General features: G+C 37.1%; 1 protein-coding gene across 1 annotated transcript in view; it reads right to left on the bottom strand.

Annotated features, from left to right (window-relative positions):
• The window catches only part of LOC127546636 (stAR-related lipid transfer protein 9-like), a 92,708-nt gene extending 88,910 nt beyond the window's left edge, over positions 1-3,798 (bottom strand). The window contains exons 1-2 of the mRNA XM_051973655.1: positions 3,715-3,798; positions 3,503-3,619 (exon numbers count right to left, since the gene is read on the bottom strand). Coding sequence (XP_051829615.1) covers positions 3,503-3,619; positions 3,715-3,798 — 201 coding nt within the window. The remainder of the gene's footprint in view (positions 1-3,502; positions 3,620-3,714) is intronic.
• Positions 3,799-13,571: the final 9,773 nt, after the last annotated feature.

Raw genomic sequence — 13,571 nt, 5'->3', positions numbered from 1 at the left:
AAACAAAATGAAACAAAAGAACAGCACCCTTGAGAACAATGTTTTTAATGATGTCACCAAACCAAAAACTTAGAATTTCCAATCTGCTTGGAATGAAAAACTTTCAAAAAGCTAATGTGGAAATAGGTTTAATATGATTGCACATGGATTGCCTACATCAGATTGCTTGCTGCCTTGAGGAGTGGGGAAGGAAGGAAGCGAGAGAGAAAAATTTGGAACTTAAAATCTTACAAAGATGAATGGTGAAAATTGGAAAAATAAAATAAAATACTATTAAGTAGGGAAAAAATATATATGTAGTGACTTAACAGAAACCAAACTATAGAGTGAATGGGAGAGAAGTGAAGTCATTGAGTGTAGCTGGCTTTAGACTCAAGGAGGTTAGTCACAAAAAACTAATAGCTAATGGGGATAGAGGGATCAAGTGAAGGCTTCAGAGGATGAAACAAGGACATGTCTCTTTCTAACTATCTACTTATTTATCTGCCTTCTTTCTTTTCTTTTTTATCAATCTACCAACTTACCAACCTACTATTTGATTTTATTCCATCCTGTTGTTTTCAACATGCATTTATTATTTGAAACTCAAAGTTTGCAGGGTTGGATGTTGAAAATTATCTATGCAAATGTTTTGAAAATAAAAAGCTTTAATTTAAAAAATTATTTTACAATGCCCATTTAATAGTCACATTTAAATGCATAGTAAAGAGGTGAATATTGAAAGTAATATAGTATAGTAAAAAGAATGCTGAATTTAAATAAAAAAAACATGCATTTATTAAATGCTAACTATGTACTAGGGTCTGGGCATATTGAGGGGAAGGGGGACATATAAATACAAAGTGTATTAAAACGTTTCTTTTTGGGCCTAGCTTGTTGCCCACTTGCAGTTTCTATCCAACCTATACATATATTTTAAGGATGAATTTGTCCAGAGTCATCCATAGTGAATATATGTGGGAACCATTTCTCTCCTCATTCCAAAGTCTGTGCATTTTGCTATATATTTGGGACATGTAGACTTTGAGAGACTGGCAGAACATTTAAATGGAGACACCCAGAAGGCACAGGCTTTTAGAAATATGGGACTGTAGATCAAGGAAAGAGATGATACTTATATCAAAGGAAACAAATGAGAAGACTCATATTGAGAAGCAGACTTCTTAGAGGGCAGTTATGCTCATGGGATAGAAAATGACACACAAATGAAATAAACATAGGGAGGAGGAGAAAAAATGAGAGACAGAGACAGAGACCAAGAGACAGAAACAAGAGAGAGAAAGAGAGAAAAAACATCATTTCCACAACCAATATGAGAATTTATTTTGCTTGGCTATATGAATACTTGGTACAATAGCTTAGATTTGCTGGATCTTTGTTGTTATTTTTTCAATTGGTTGTAGAGAAAGTTGAAAGGAGGAAAAAAATTCGATAACTGAAAAACAAATTAACTTTAAAGTTGATGCAGGAGAGAATATCCAAAAAGAGGAGGTGGTAAATCTAAAGCAGCCAGAAAAGTTAACAGATTCAGCAATGAAAAATTATTGGCAATCTTTGGAGAAGCAGTTTTCAGAGTGGTAGAGTAAGATTCCAAATTGCAAGGGGTTGAAGAATAAAGTAGAGGTCAGGAAGTGGAGGACAAAAATTAGACCACTCTTTCTAGTTTAGAATGAAAGAGAGGCTGATTATATTGGATAAAAGCTGGAGAGAAGAATAGGGTAAAGAGAAAAAATTTGTATTGTTTTTCAAAGGAATGGTGAGATTTAATCACATTTGTAGATAGTGGAAAAAGAACCAACTTAGAGAAAATTAATGAAAATAAAGAGGTGAACTTTGATCCAGCAATTTTACTACTGGGTCTGTATTCCAAAGAAATCACAAAAGAGAGAAAAGAACACACATGTGCAAAAATGTTTACCGGCTATGTGATCCTAGGCAAGTCACTTAACCCTATTTGCCTCAGTTCCTCATCTGGAAAATAAGCTAGAGAAGGAAATGAAAAAAAAAAAAAAACTCCAGTATTTTTTGCTAAGAAAATTCCAAAAGGAGTCACAAAGAGTTAGAAATGACTAAAAAATGACTAAACAACTGATTTTGTTACATATAACAGAATATTACTGTGCTTTAAGAAACAATTGTGAGAAATTCAGAGAAATGCTGACATTTTTGTATTAAGCATTGTAAAATAAAGATATGGAACCAAGAAAATTATGTATATACACAATTACTACAACATCATACTTTATAACAACATTAAAGGGCAGTCTATCTTTGTTTCAGTCTTAAAGAACTGATAATGAAACAAACATATCAGCTTCCTCTCAGTAGAAAGGTAGGGGACCAAGGATGCCCATTGAGATATAATACACAGTCAGATATAGTCCCTGTGTGAGTTTTTTCAAACAGTATGTTGTGAGAAATATTATTCTTTTTAACTACAAAAGGGTCATTTTGGCAGTGACATGCTAGTAAATGTTTAACATCCAGCTCTCTAAGGGAAAAAAAGTATGACCAATACCTGAAGTTTAGTCTTTATTATTAACTTCTCCACGTTGTTAAATCTAAACAATCTATGAAATCAATCAAGATTTGCATCATTTACCAATTTCTGAGGTGAAAATGCTCACAGTGAATATTTAACAATCAGCTTTGGTGAGCCAATACATGCTGGCTACAGTGTACCACTGGATTTTGGTATTATTCACTAGTTACTCTAACAAACTGAGCTAACCACTGCTCTGAACCTAGAAAATAATATGGCTCCTACACATAAGAGTGCTTAAAGGATCTTCCTATCACAATGAGTCCATCCACTCAGATGTGCGTTTAGCGGGCTTTTGGAGCTCATCTCAGTGCGGTCACAGATTGCCTACACTTTCTGTCCACCCAAGTGATATGGAATTAATTGCTACTTTTGACAAAACTTTAATTGGTCCTCACCCAACTCAAAACATTCTAGGATCAACAGCATCACACTCTGCAGGCCTAAGTTGCCAGATCACTTTTGTGACAGACTCCTTGCACATCCCAGGACCAAAAGCCAAGAACTCAGAAAAGAACCTAATGATGCAAATGGTTATTTGATCCAAACCATTTCTTGGCAGGTCAATCAAAAACCACTTATTAAACACTTACTATGTATTAAGTACTATTCTTGGAGCCAGAGATTCAAGAATAAAAATGAAATAGTTCTTGCCTTCAAAAAGCTTACATTCTACATCAGGAAAACAATATATACAAAATGCCACTATTCTAACTTATATTCATATGGACCTTGCCACAGCCAAAGGACTAAACTAATAACATCCAAGTTCATAAATATAGCTTCTCTCCTATGCCAAGAATCCTCTTTTCATTTTCTCATGGGTCACTCATGGGTCACCCATCTACTGAAATGTTATCACTTCATTATCAAACAAAGAATCTCAACTTTCCCAATAAGCAACAAACAAGGAATGAGAAACAAGGAGGAGAAAAGGAAAATTGAACAACTCATACTCACCACTTCCTGGGATGCATACTGAGGATCCTCTGGGTTGACTGACCAGTAGCAGTAATCAAAGCCAAATGCCACAACCTTTTCTCTTGAGCCTCTGGGGCCATCTGGTCGGCTGTCCACCTACCGGCAATACAAGGACAGAGCAGGGAGTCATCACTATCACAGTTCTTGGTACTAGTCAACATGACTCTTTCATTTAGGCAAGGGTCCTTAACCTGGCCTTGGCCATCTTTAAGATGCCAACAGAACTGATACTCCCATACTTCATCTATCAAGTACAATTGCTCATCTGTACCCATCCTGTGATAATTTGCCCATTTTCTTTCCATGAAAAGAGTTAGAAGGACCCCTAACCTAAACACCTATAAACTCAACTTTTCCCCAGTAATATGGGGATCTCTGAGAGTAAGTTAACATCCTGCCACTGGGAACTTCCCACTAAGCAACAATTTCATCATGTTTTTTTGAAGGTTCTAAGGGAAATCCTTCCATTCCAAGGAAACTAAAACCTGATATTAGAAGCAAGAGTCAAAACCAATCCACTTGAATACAGAGAGGACTGGCGAGACTTACATGAACTGATGCTAAGTGAAATGAGCAGAACCAGGAGATCATTATACACTTCGACAACGATACTGTATGAGGACATATTTTGATGAAAGTGGATTTCTTTGACAAAGAGACCTGAGTTTCAATTGATAAATGACGGACAAAAGCAGCTACACCCAAAGAAAGAACACTGGGAAACGAATGTGAACTATCTGCATTTTTGTTTTTCTTCCCGGGTTATTTATACCTTCTGAATCCAATTCTCCCTATGCAACAAGAGAACTGTTCGGTTCTGCAAACATATATTGTATCTAGGATATACTGCAACATATCCAACATATAAAGGACTGCTTGCCATCTAGGGGAGGGGATGGAGGGAGGAAGGGAAAAAAAATCGGAACAGAAACGAGTGTCAATATAAAGTAATTATTAAATAAAAATTAAATAAAAAATAAAAAATAAAAAATAAAAAAAAAAAACCAATCCACTCATCCAAAAGGTAAACCAGACCTGTCTGGAATCAAGAGCCTATGCTCCTGGAAATAATCCTTCAAACCTTCCCCAGTTCAGACCCGATCTCCTGGGAGAAGAGAAGGACTGACCTGGCCTTCATTAGGAATCGGGTTTCATTCACAGCAGGATCATTAATCAGTAAGCATTTATTAAGCACCTAATGCATACCAGATATTGGTACCAAAAAAAATAAAGACAAAAATTAAGCATCAAATGAGATGAGCAGAACCAGGAGATCATTATACACTTCGACAACGATATTGTATGAGGATGTATTCTGATGGAAGTGGATTTCTATGACAAAGAGACTTAACTGAGTTTCAATGGATAAATGATGGACAGAAACAGCTACACCCAAAGAAGGAACACTGGGAAATGAATGTGAATTATTTGCATTTTTGATTTTCTTCCCGAGTTATTTTTACCTTCTGAATCCAATTCTCCCTGTGCAGCGGGAGAACTGTTCGGTTCTGCAAATATATTGTATCTAGGATATACTGCAACATATTTAACATATATAGGACTGTTTGCCATCTTGGGGGGGGGGTGGAGGGAGGGAGGGGAAAAAAACGAAACATAAGCGAGTGCAAGGGATAATGTTATAAAAAAATTATCCTGGCATGGATTCTGTCAATACAAAGTTATTATTAAATAAAATAAAATTTAAAAAAAAATTAAGCATCTAGGTAATACAGAGGATAGAACGTGGGACTTGGAATCAATAAGACCTGAATTTGAATCCTATTTCAGACATTTTCTAACTGTATAAGGGTTAGATTCGACAGTCTGTAAGATGTCTCTGACCCCAAGTCTCTGATCCTATTACAGACACTCCCTACGCTCAAGTAAGTGAGGCTGAGGTTCCAGGCAGTTTGTGTCCAACACCAAGGTACTCTGTACTTAAGTAGACATCAATTAAGAATAATGGACTTTATAGGAATAGAATCTGTCTAGCCTTAGGTAAGCACCTAGCCAGGGAGGTGGTTAAGGGGATAGAGTGCTGATCTTGGCTAAGATTCATTCTTAGGAACCAAAAATATTAGCTCTGAACAAAACAGCTCAACTAATTAGACAACTTGAGCTATAAACAAAGACAAAGCAGGGAATAAAGGGTGACTTTGTCCCTGGGAGCTCCCCCAAGAGTTTGGCAAGCTCATAGGCTATTTATCTCTTAGCAGAGAAAGGCTTGCCAATAGGAAATAGATCCCATCACGGGCTTAAATGCATCTGTGGGGCTCCTAAACAGGTATTGATAGCAATCAGTTTTCTTGGCCTCCTGAAGGTCACCTGAAGATCAGACATCCAGGAGGTCCAGTCACAAGACCAATTTCAAGTATTGCTCATCTGTGCTTTCCAGGATTCCATACATCACCCTCTCTTTCCTCTCCCTTCCACCTACCCCTGAAGAATATGAGTGAAAAAAAGCTGAGGAAAGAGAGAGAGTATTCCTTGTGCTTGTCCTTGCTGTGACTCAAAATTCATCATGTTCTTGGGAGAACTTGGGAGAAGGATGTACCAAGACTAGAGATAATAACTCTCTTCTGAGTCCTAAAGTCTCCCTACCAATGTTCCCAAATGAGGAGATAACAATTCAGATGTCCCATCTCTTCTTCAAGACCATGACAGGAATGGCTTGCAAGACTGTGAGAGTCGGATCAAGAACCAATTACTGAGCTGAAATCCTGACCCTGATCAAAGGATTAACATTGGAACTGATCCACTGGGGCCAAATTAAGGGGAGGGAGGCAGGTTATCTTCATGTTTATCTTCCAGGGAGCTGCAGTCCACATTTTCAAAACCTATTTGAGGAACTCATGCCAGTGAGAGCCAAACCCCCAGTCTGTCCTTTCTGTTTCATTTTTATATTTGCTGTATTGTTGGTTCAAGGTCTTCCTCCTCTTTCCTAATACACCAACGTACTGGATCAACTCCAACCCTCCCATACATCCCCAGAACACATACTCCCCCAGCTCAAAAGTTCCAGAAACAATGTGAATTTTACCCTGGTTTAAAAAAAGAACAAGAAAAATCCCAAACTTACCTTTAAATTCTTTATTTTGGCCACTTTGTCCTCAATTTCTATGATGATCCTTCCCCGATTTGCAGTCTCTCTGAAAAGAAGATACAAAATTACAGGAGACCAAAAAGTGTTTTTTCTCAAGAGTAGGGAAGCCAGAAAAGCCCCTGAATATTCCTCTCTGAGTCTCCAAGGTTAGCTGCCCACAATGATTCTCTGAGAGCCTATGAGCCATGCAGACCATCCCCAAGAATGGATTGCCACCAGACTTCTACCAGTTGCAAGACCAAGACAAAAGGAATGGCGTGGAAAACATAGGCTATCATAGATTGAAATGTAAAGAGGCCTTTGGAGCCATCTAGTCCAACCCTCTCTTTTCATAGGTAAGGAAATTGAGACCCAGGGAAGTTAAGTAATTTCTAAAGTCACATTGCTAAGAAACAATATCTGAACCCACATTGGGGTTTTCTTGGCAAAAAACACCGAACAGTTTGCTATTTCCTTCTCCGAGCTCATTTTACACATGAGGAAACTGAGGCACACAGGGTTACTTGACTTGCCCAAGGTCACACCGATAATAAGCATCTGAGGATGAATTTGATTGCAGGCCCAATACCATGTGCACTACATCATCCAGCTGTACAGGTGAAGCTGGGTTTGGTAGACAGAGTGTTAAGCCTGAAATCAGGAAACCTTCTCTTCATTTGTTCAAATCCAGCTTCAGACTCTTCCCAGCTGTGTGACCATAGGCAACTTCACTCTGTTTGCTTCAATTTTCTCAACTAAAAATGGGCAGGAGAAGGAAATGGCAAACCACTCTGATATTCTTGCCAAAAAAATAAATAAATAAAAAATAAACCCAAATAGGGTCATGAAGCCTCAAACAAGACTGAAATTATTTAATAGCAACAATAATAATAGACTCCAAGTACTAGATTCATCTTTTTGCCACATGTATACTTGGAACTAGAGTAAAAGTAGAGAAAAATCTAATATTTTACATATCTACCCCTTACTTGCATGATCTTAGTAAAGTGGGTAGACACTCCCTTGGTAAAGATTGCAACTGATCTGTTCTATCCCTTCCTCTGCAATTCTGACCCAGCTTCCCAGAGACCCCTTGCAGACAAAATGCCCCATATACTGAAGGCCTTTCTCTTGACTCCTTTTTACATTTCATGGATATTAGCAAAATACACAGGATGTCCAGGTATTATTACCCACTCTTGCTATACAAGCAACATACTTCCTTTTCTAAAAATACACTTCCTAGAGAATATCCTTACAGTATGCTTTTGGTGTGTAGGTCATCCTTGGAAATCTGTTACAGCCTACTTCCACCCCCTGAGTGCCTTTTCATTGCCCTTTGGGGCCACCTACGACTTTCAGTCTTAAACAGCCTCATGATCTAAAATAATTGAATACAAAGTATTACTGGGAGAACATCTGTATTTTAAAAAAAACAAAAAAGCTAAGTTTGTGTGTCAGAGAACCCAGTGTTCCCATTGAAAGTATTATATAGTTGGTAGTACAGTATATAGGACTCTGGGTCTAGAGTCAGAAAGATCTGGACATGTGACTCCAGGACAATGGAGTTAAAAATGAATAATAAAAGTGATAATAATAAAATAGCACTTATATAATAGCTACTATGTACCAGACATCATACTTAATGCTTTACAGATATCTCACTTTATTCTCATTACAATCTTGGGAAATAGATGCTATCATTATACCCATATTACAGGTAAGAAAACTGAGGCAAACAAAGGTTAAGTGACTTTCTCTACATCACATACCTAGTAATCATCATCATCATCATCATATTATTATTATTATAGCTAACACTTATATAAAGCACTTACTTTGTGGGAGTCAGTGCACTAAGTACTGTATAAATATTATCTCATTTCATTCTCAACTACTCTGGGAGGTAGATGCCATTATTATTTATTTGTATTTTACAGATAAGGAAATTGAGGCGTGCAGCTAGGAAGTATCTGTGGCAAGATTTGAACTCGTCTTCTTGACTTCAGACTCAGCTCTCACAACTGCTCTATCGCTACCTCTGATTTATTGGGGAAGGTTTCTGCACTTAACGAAAATCATTCTGGTAGGAATGTGGAGGATATAGACTGAAGAAGGGAAAGGCTTGAGGCAAGGGGTCCAATGAGGAAGACGGTATAATAATTTAGGTAAGGACTAATGAGGATTTCAACTAAGATGGTCGCAGGATGAAAAGAGATGAGGGATCAGGTACAAGAGAGACTGTGAAGTTAGAAGCTGCAGATCTTGGCAACTGACTGGATATGTGGAATGAGAGAGAGTGGGGAGTCCAAGTCAATGCTGGGGAAAACCTGACCTACAGGTGAGAATCAAATATTTGTAAAGTGCTCAGTATGGTTCCATACTATGGAAATGTTAGCTATAACTGTTCTTCCTCCTTCTCCTCTTTGCTTTTTCTTCTTCCTCCTCCTCATTAGAAAATAGTAATGCTTTTTGCAGAAATGGGGAAGTTTCTAAGAGGGGCAGGTTTGGGGAGGAAAGACAATTAAGTTTTCAGACATACTAAGTTCAGAAATACTCGAATTCTAAGGCTAGTCAGTGGAGTAATTTGGTGTTCCCTGAGCATGGACAGCAGGGTGGCAAGCTTGTTGCCCTCCTGCAGCCTTCCAGTCTTATGCAGATTTAGGATTAACATTGTCTTCACTGCTTAGTTTTAGAGAGGCTAGGATTTGTCTGGCAAGAATGACACCCAGTGGGAGCAGGTCTCAGATTTATTTAGTAGATTATTTTTTTAAGGCAAAAAGCTGTTCTCACCCATCAGCTGCTGATATGAATGCTAAAGGAATCTCAGGTTCTGAGCAGCATGAGGATGATCCTGTGATTATGTGCCTATGAGGAAACTCTTAGCATGAGACAAATAGGGAAGGACATCAGGAAACTCTAGGGGATTTGCAAGCGTCACTGTGCAGAATGAGGAAGAGTTGTACCCCAAGACTTTATTCCAGCCTTTTACTGACAGTTTAAAGTCTCCCATCTCCCCAGCCTCCCTAGGACCAGACAAGAGAGCTTGAAGGTGAACACAACCAGATCCAGAGTTACATTTTGACTTGCAGTAAAACTTATAAACTTCACAGCCTAATTTTTCTAAAGACTAGACTAACAGCCTTCAGTTCCAGGACTGGGGTAATTTGCATAGAAGAAAGGAGTGGGTCTCTCTCTTTGTGTGTGTGTGTATGTGCGCGTGCATGTGTGTGTGCATAAACATGTCTATGTCTGTTTGTCTTTCTCTCTTACTCTGTATGTATTATCTCTTTCTCTGTCTCTGTCTCTCTTACTCTGTGTGTGTCTTTGTCTTTGTCTCTCTTGTTCTGTGTGTATGTCTCTGTCTTTCTCTGTCTCTGTCTCTCTTACTCTGTGAGTGTCTCTGTCTTTGTTTCTGTCTCTCTTACTGTGTGTATATCTCTATCTGTCTTTCTCTGTCTCTCCCTTACTCTCTGTGTGTCTCTATTCTGTCTTGTCTCTCTCTCATTCTCTCTTTTACTCTGTCTCTTTGTCTGTGTGTGTGTCTTCACTGTCTCTCTCTGCCTCTGTGTGTGTGTGTCTCTGTCTGACTCGACACATCCTATTTTTTTTCCCTCTCTAACACTCCTCTCTCTGCTTTACTTGCTTCTAGTCCTTGCATTCTTCTCTTGTCTTTCTCCGTGTTCACTTCTTTGGTAGTCTCATTCACTCCCACATCACATCTGGGATATTATGGGGTTGATGAAAAATGCTCCCTACCTCCAGAGAGAACTGATGAAACTTGAATACAGACTGAAGCATACTTTTAAAAAAAATAATAGTTTTTTTTTAATTTTCAAAATATATACAAAGATAGTTTTCAACATTCACCCTTGCAAAACCTTGTGTTCCAAATTTTTTCTTCCTCCCTTTCCCCCATCTTGCCCCCTGGACAGCAAATAATCGAATACATGTTAGACACATATAATTCTTCTATACATATTTCCACGATTATCATGCTGCACAAGAAAAATCAGATCAAAAAGGAAAAAAAAGAGAAACAAAATAAAAACCAAGGAAACAAACAACAAAAAAAATGAGAATATTATGTTGTGATTCATATGCAGTTCCCACAGTTTTCTTTCTGATGCAGATAGTTTTCTCCATCACAACTCTATTGGAATTGGTTTGAATCACCTCATAATTGAAAAGAACCAAGTTTCCAGCAGTAAGCATCATATGTAACGGGGACAAACTGCAACCATTCCCAATAAGATCAGGAGTGAAACAAGGTTGCCCACTATCACCGTTACTATTTGATATTGTATTAGAAATGTTAGCTTTGGCAATAAGAGTTCAGAAAGAGATTAAAGGAATAAGAATAGGCAATGAGGAAACCAAATTATCACTCTTTGCTGATGATATGATGGTATACTTAGAGAACCCCAGAGACTCTACTAAAAAGTTATTAGAAAAGAACCAAGTTCATCAGAATTGTTCATCGAATAATCTGGTTGCTGTGTACAATTCTCTTGGTTCTACTCACTTCATTTAATATGTTCATGTAAAAAGTCTCCGTAGGAAGGGCGGCTAAGTTGTGCGGTGAATAGTGCACCAGTCTTGTAGTCAGGAGGACCTGAGTGCAAATGTGACCTCAGACACTTAATACTTCCTAGCTGCGTGACCCTGGGCAAGTCACTTAACCCCAATTGCCTCAGGAAAAATAAAAGCCCAGACCTTTCTGAAATCATTCTGCAGATCGTCTCTTATAGAACAATAATATTTCATTACATTCATATACATAACTTATTCACCCCAGCTGATCAGCATTCACTCAGTTTCTAGTTCCTTTGCACTGCAAAAAGGGCTGCTACAAACATTTTTGCAATGTGGGTCCTTTCCCCTTTTTTTATGATCTGTTTGGAATACAGGTCCAGTAGAGACAATGCTGGATCAAAGAGTAGCATAATTATTTTACCTTCTTTTTCTTCTTTTGTTTTTTGTCTGTTTTCTTTTGCAATATGGCTAATATGGAAATGTTTTGCATGACTTCATATATATAATAAATATCAAAGTCCTTGACTTCTCAACAAGGAAGAAGGCAGGAGGAAGAGATTTTTGGAACTCAAAATATTAAAAATTGTATTAATTTTTTAATAATTCACAAATATTTAATGAAGTAAAATTTTTAAATTAATGTTATGGGTTAAGGAAAGCTCCAAGAAATCAACACAGACATGGCTAAGTCACAGGAGTTAAGATAAACATAAGTCATAAATGATATTTTGTTGGTTTTAAGAAGGGTTGAAGAAATGAGAATGTTGGGGGAGGTTCGTAGTATTTCTCATAAGTGAGATATAGAAGAAGAAGAAAAGTAGGGAAAAGAAGATGGATAAACATGAAACCTCATCTTTACCTTTAACCTCATCTTGATAAAAAAAAAAAAGAAGAAGAAATGCATATGTACGTATGCACACACATGCATGGACATACAAAGAATTTGGTGTGGAAATAAATGGAGATTATCTCAGAGCCATCACAAACTAGCTCAGGAGAGCTAGTTGTTCAATTTTCAGTGTGAGCATTTACACCTTGAAAGATGCCACATTTCCAGAACTGATTTATTGTTTTCTTGATTGCCTACCCTTAGGAAAGCAGGTTGAAGAGGTGACATGGATACTTTTTCTTTCCTCCTCCCACCCACAGAAAGCCAGTTGTTAAATATTTACCAGCATACTACTGAAATTATATTACCTGTTCAACAGGAAAATGAGAACAAGAATGTGAGAAACTTCCTCCTCTACAAAAACAGAAAGAGGCATTTCTCAACTGGAAAAGGTGAAAGAAGGGGAAAGGAGGATTTTTGTTGATTAAATAAAAAATTAAGTACCTAAGTGGATTCCCATCAGTTGGGGAATGGCTGAATAAGTTATGCTATATGAATGTAATGGAATATTACTGTTCTATAAGAAACGACCAGCAGGATGATTTCAGAGAGGTCTGGAGAGACTGACAGGAACTGATGCTAAATGAAATGAGCAGAACCAAAACAACATTATACATAGCAACCAGAAGATCATGTGATGATCAATTCTGATGGAGGTGGCTCTTTTCAACAATGAGATAATTTCCAATAGATTTGTGATGAGAAAGCCACCTGCATCCAGAGAAAGGATTGTGGGACTGAATGTGGATCACAACATTGTATTTTCACCTTTTTTGTTGTTATTGGCTTACTTTTGTTTTCTTTCTCATTTTTTTTTCCTTTTTGATTTTATTTTTCTCATGCAACATGATAATTATGGAAATATATAAAGAAGAATTGCACATGTCTAACATGCATATATTTTGAAAATAAAAAGCTATTATTAAAAGAAAAGAAATTACCATAAAAAATTAACTACCAAGCTTTTAAAAGTCATTTCCATTTCTGTGTTTTGAAGTTAGACTTAATATCCCTATTATTTATATAAAACCTAAAAATCCCAATTGTTTGGTCAAAGTTATTGTTGTTGTTCCTACTCTTTTAGAACAGCAACAAAAAAGATAAATCCCAATGCTAAAAAAAAAAAAAAATAGGGTGAGGTAAAAAGAAAAAGGAGGAAAAAATCAGATTATGATAGAAATGCATAATTAATAATAACCAAGAAGACAAATGGATAAAACTCACCTAAAATAGAATGGATCAGGAAGCAAAATCTGTTGATGTATTGTACAAAAGAAACATAACAAAGATTCACAAAGGGATTCAACTACCTCACTTGTATATAACCCAGAAGTCCTTTCTAGCTCTAGTTCTATAATACTATAATCACCTTTCCCTTTCAACTCCTACCTGTTAAATTCCTACCCATCCTTTAAAGCCCAACTCAAATAAAGACTTCATTTATCCCCCTGAAATAATTAGCTTTATTCCCTTCAAACTTCACATAGTATTTACACCTCTTTTATACAATTATATTATTTTGTTAACATTTACATCTATTG

Source organism: Antechinus flavipes, chromosome 2, assembly GCF_016432865.1.
Source record: "Antechinus flavipes isolate AdamAnt ecotype Samford, QLD, Australia chromosome 2, AdamAnt_v2, whole genome shotgun sequence".
Taxonomy (NCBI): Eukaryota; Metazoa; Chordata; class Mammalia; order Dasyuromorphia; family Dasyuridae; genus Antechinus; species Antechinus flavipes.
The sequence above is the reverse complement of the archived record's forward strand: the minus strand, read 5'-3'. Positions and strand labels throughout refer to the sequence as shown.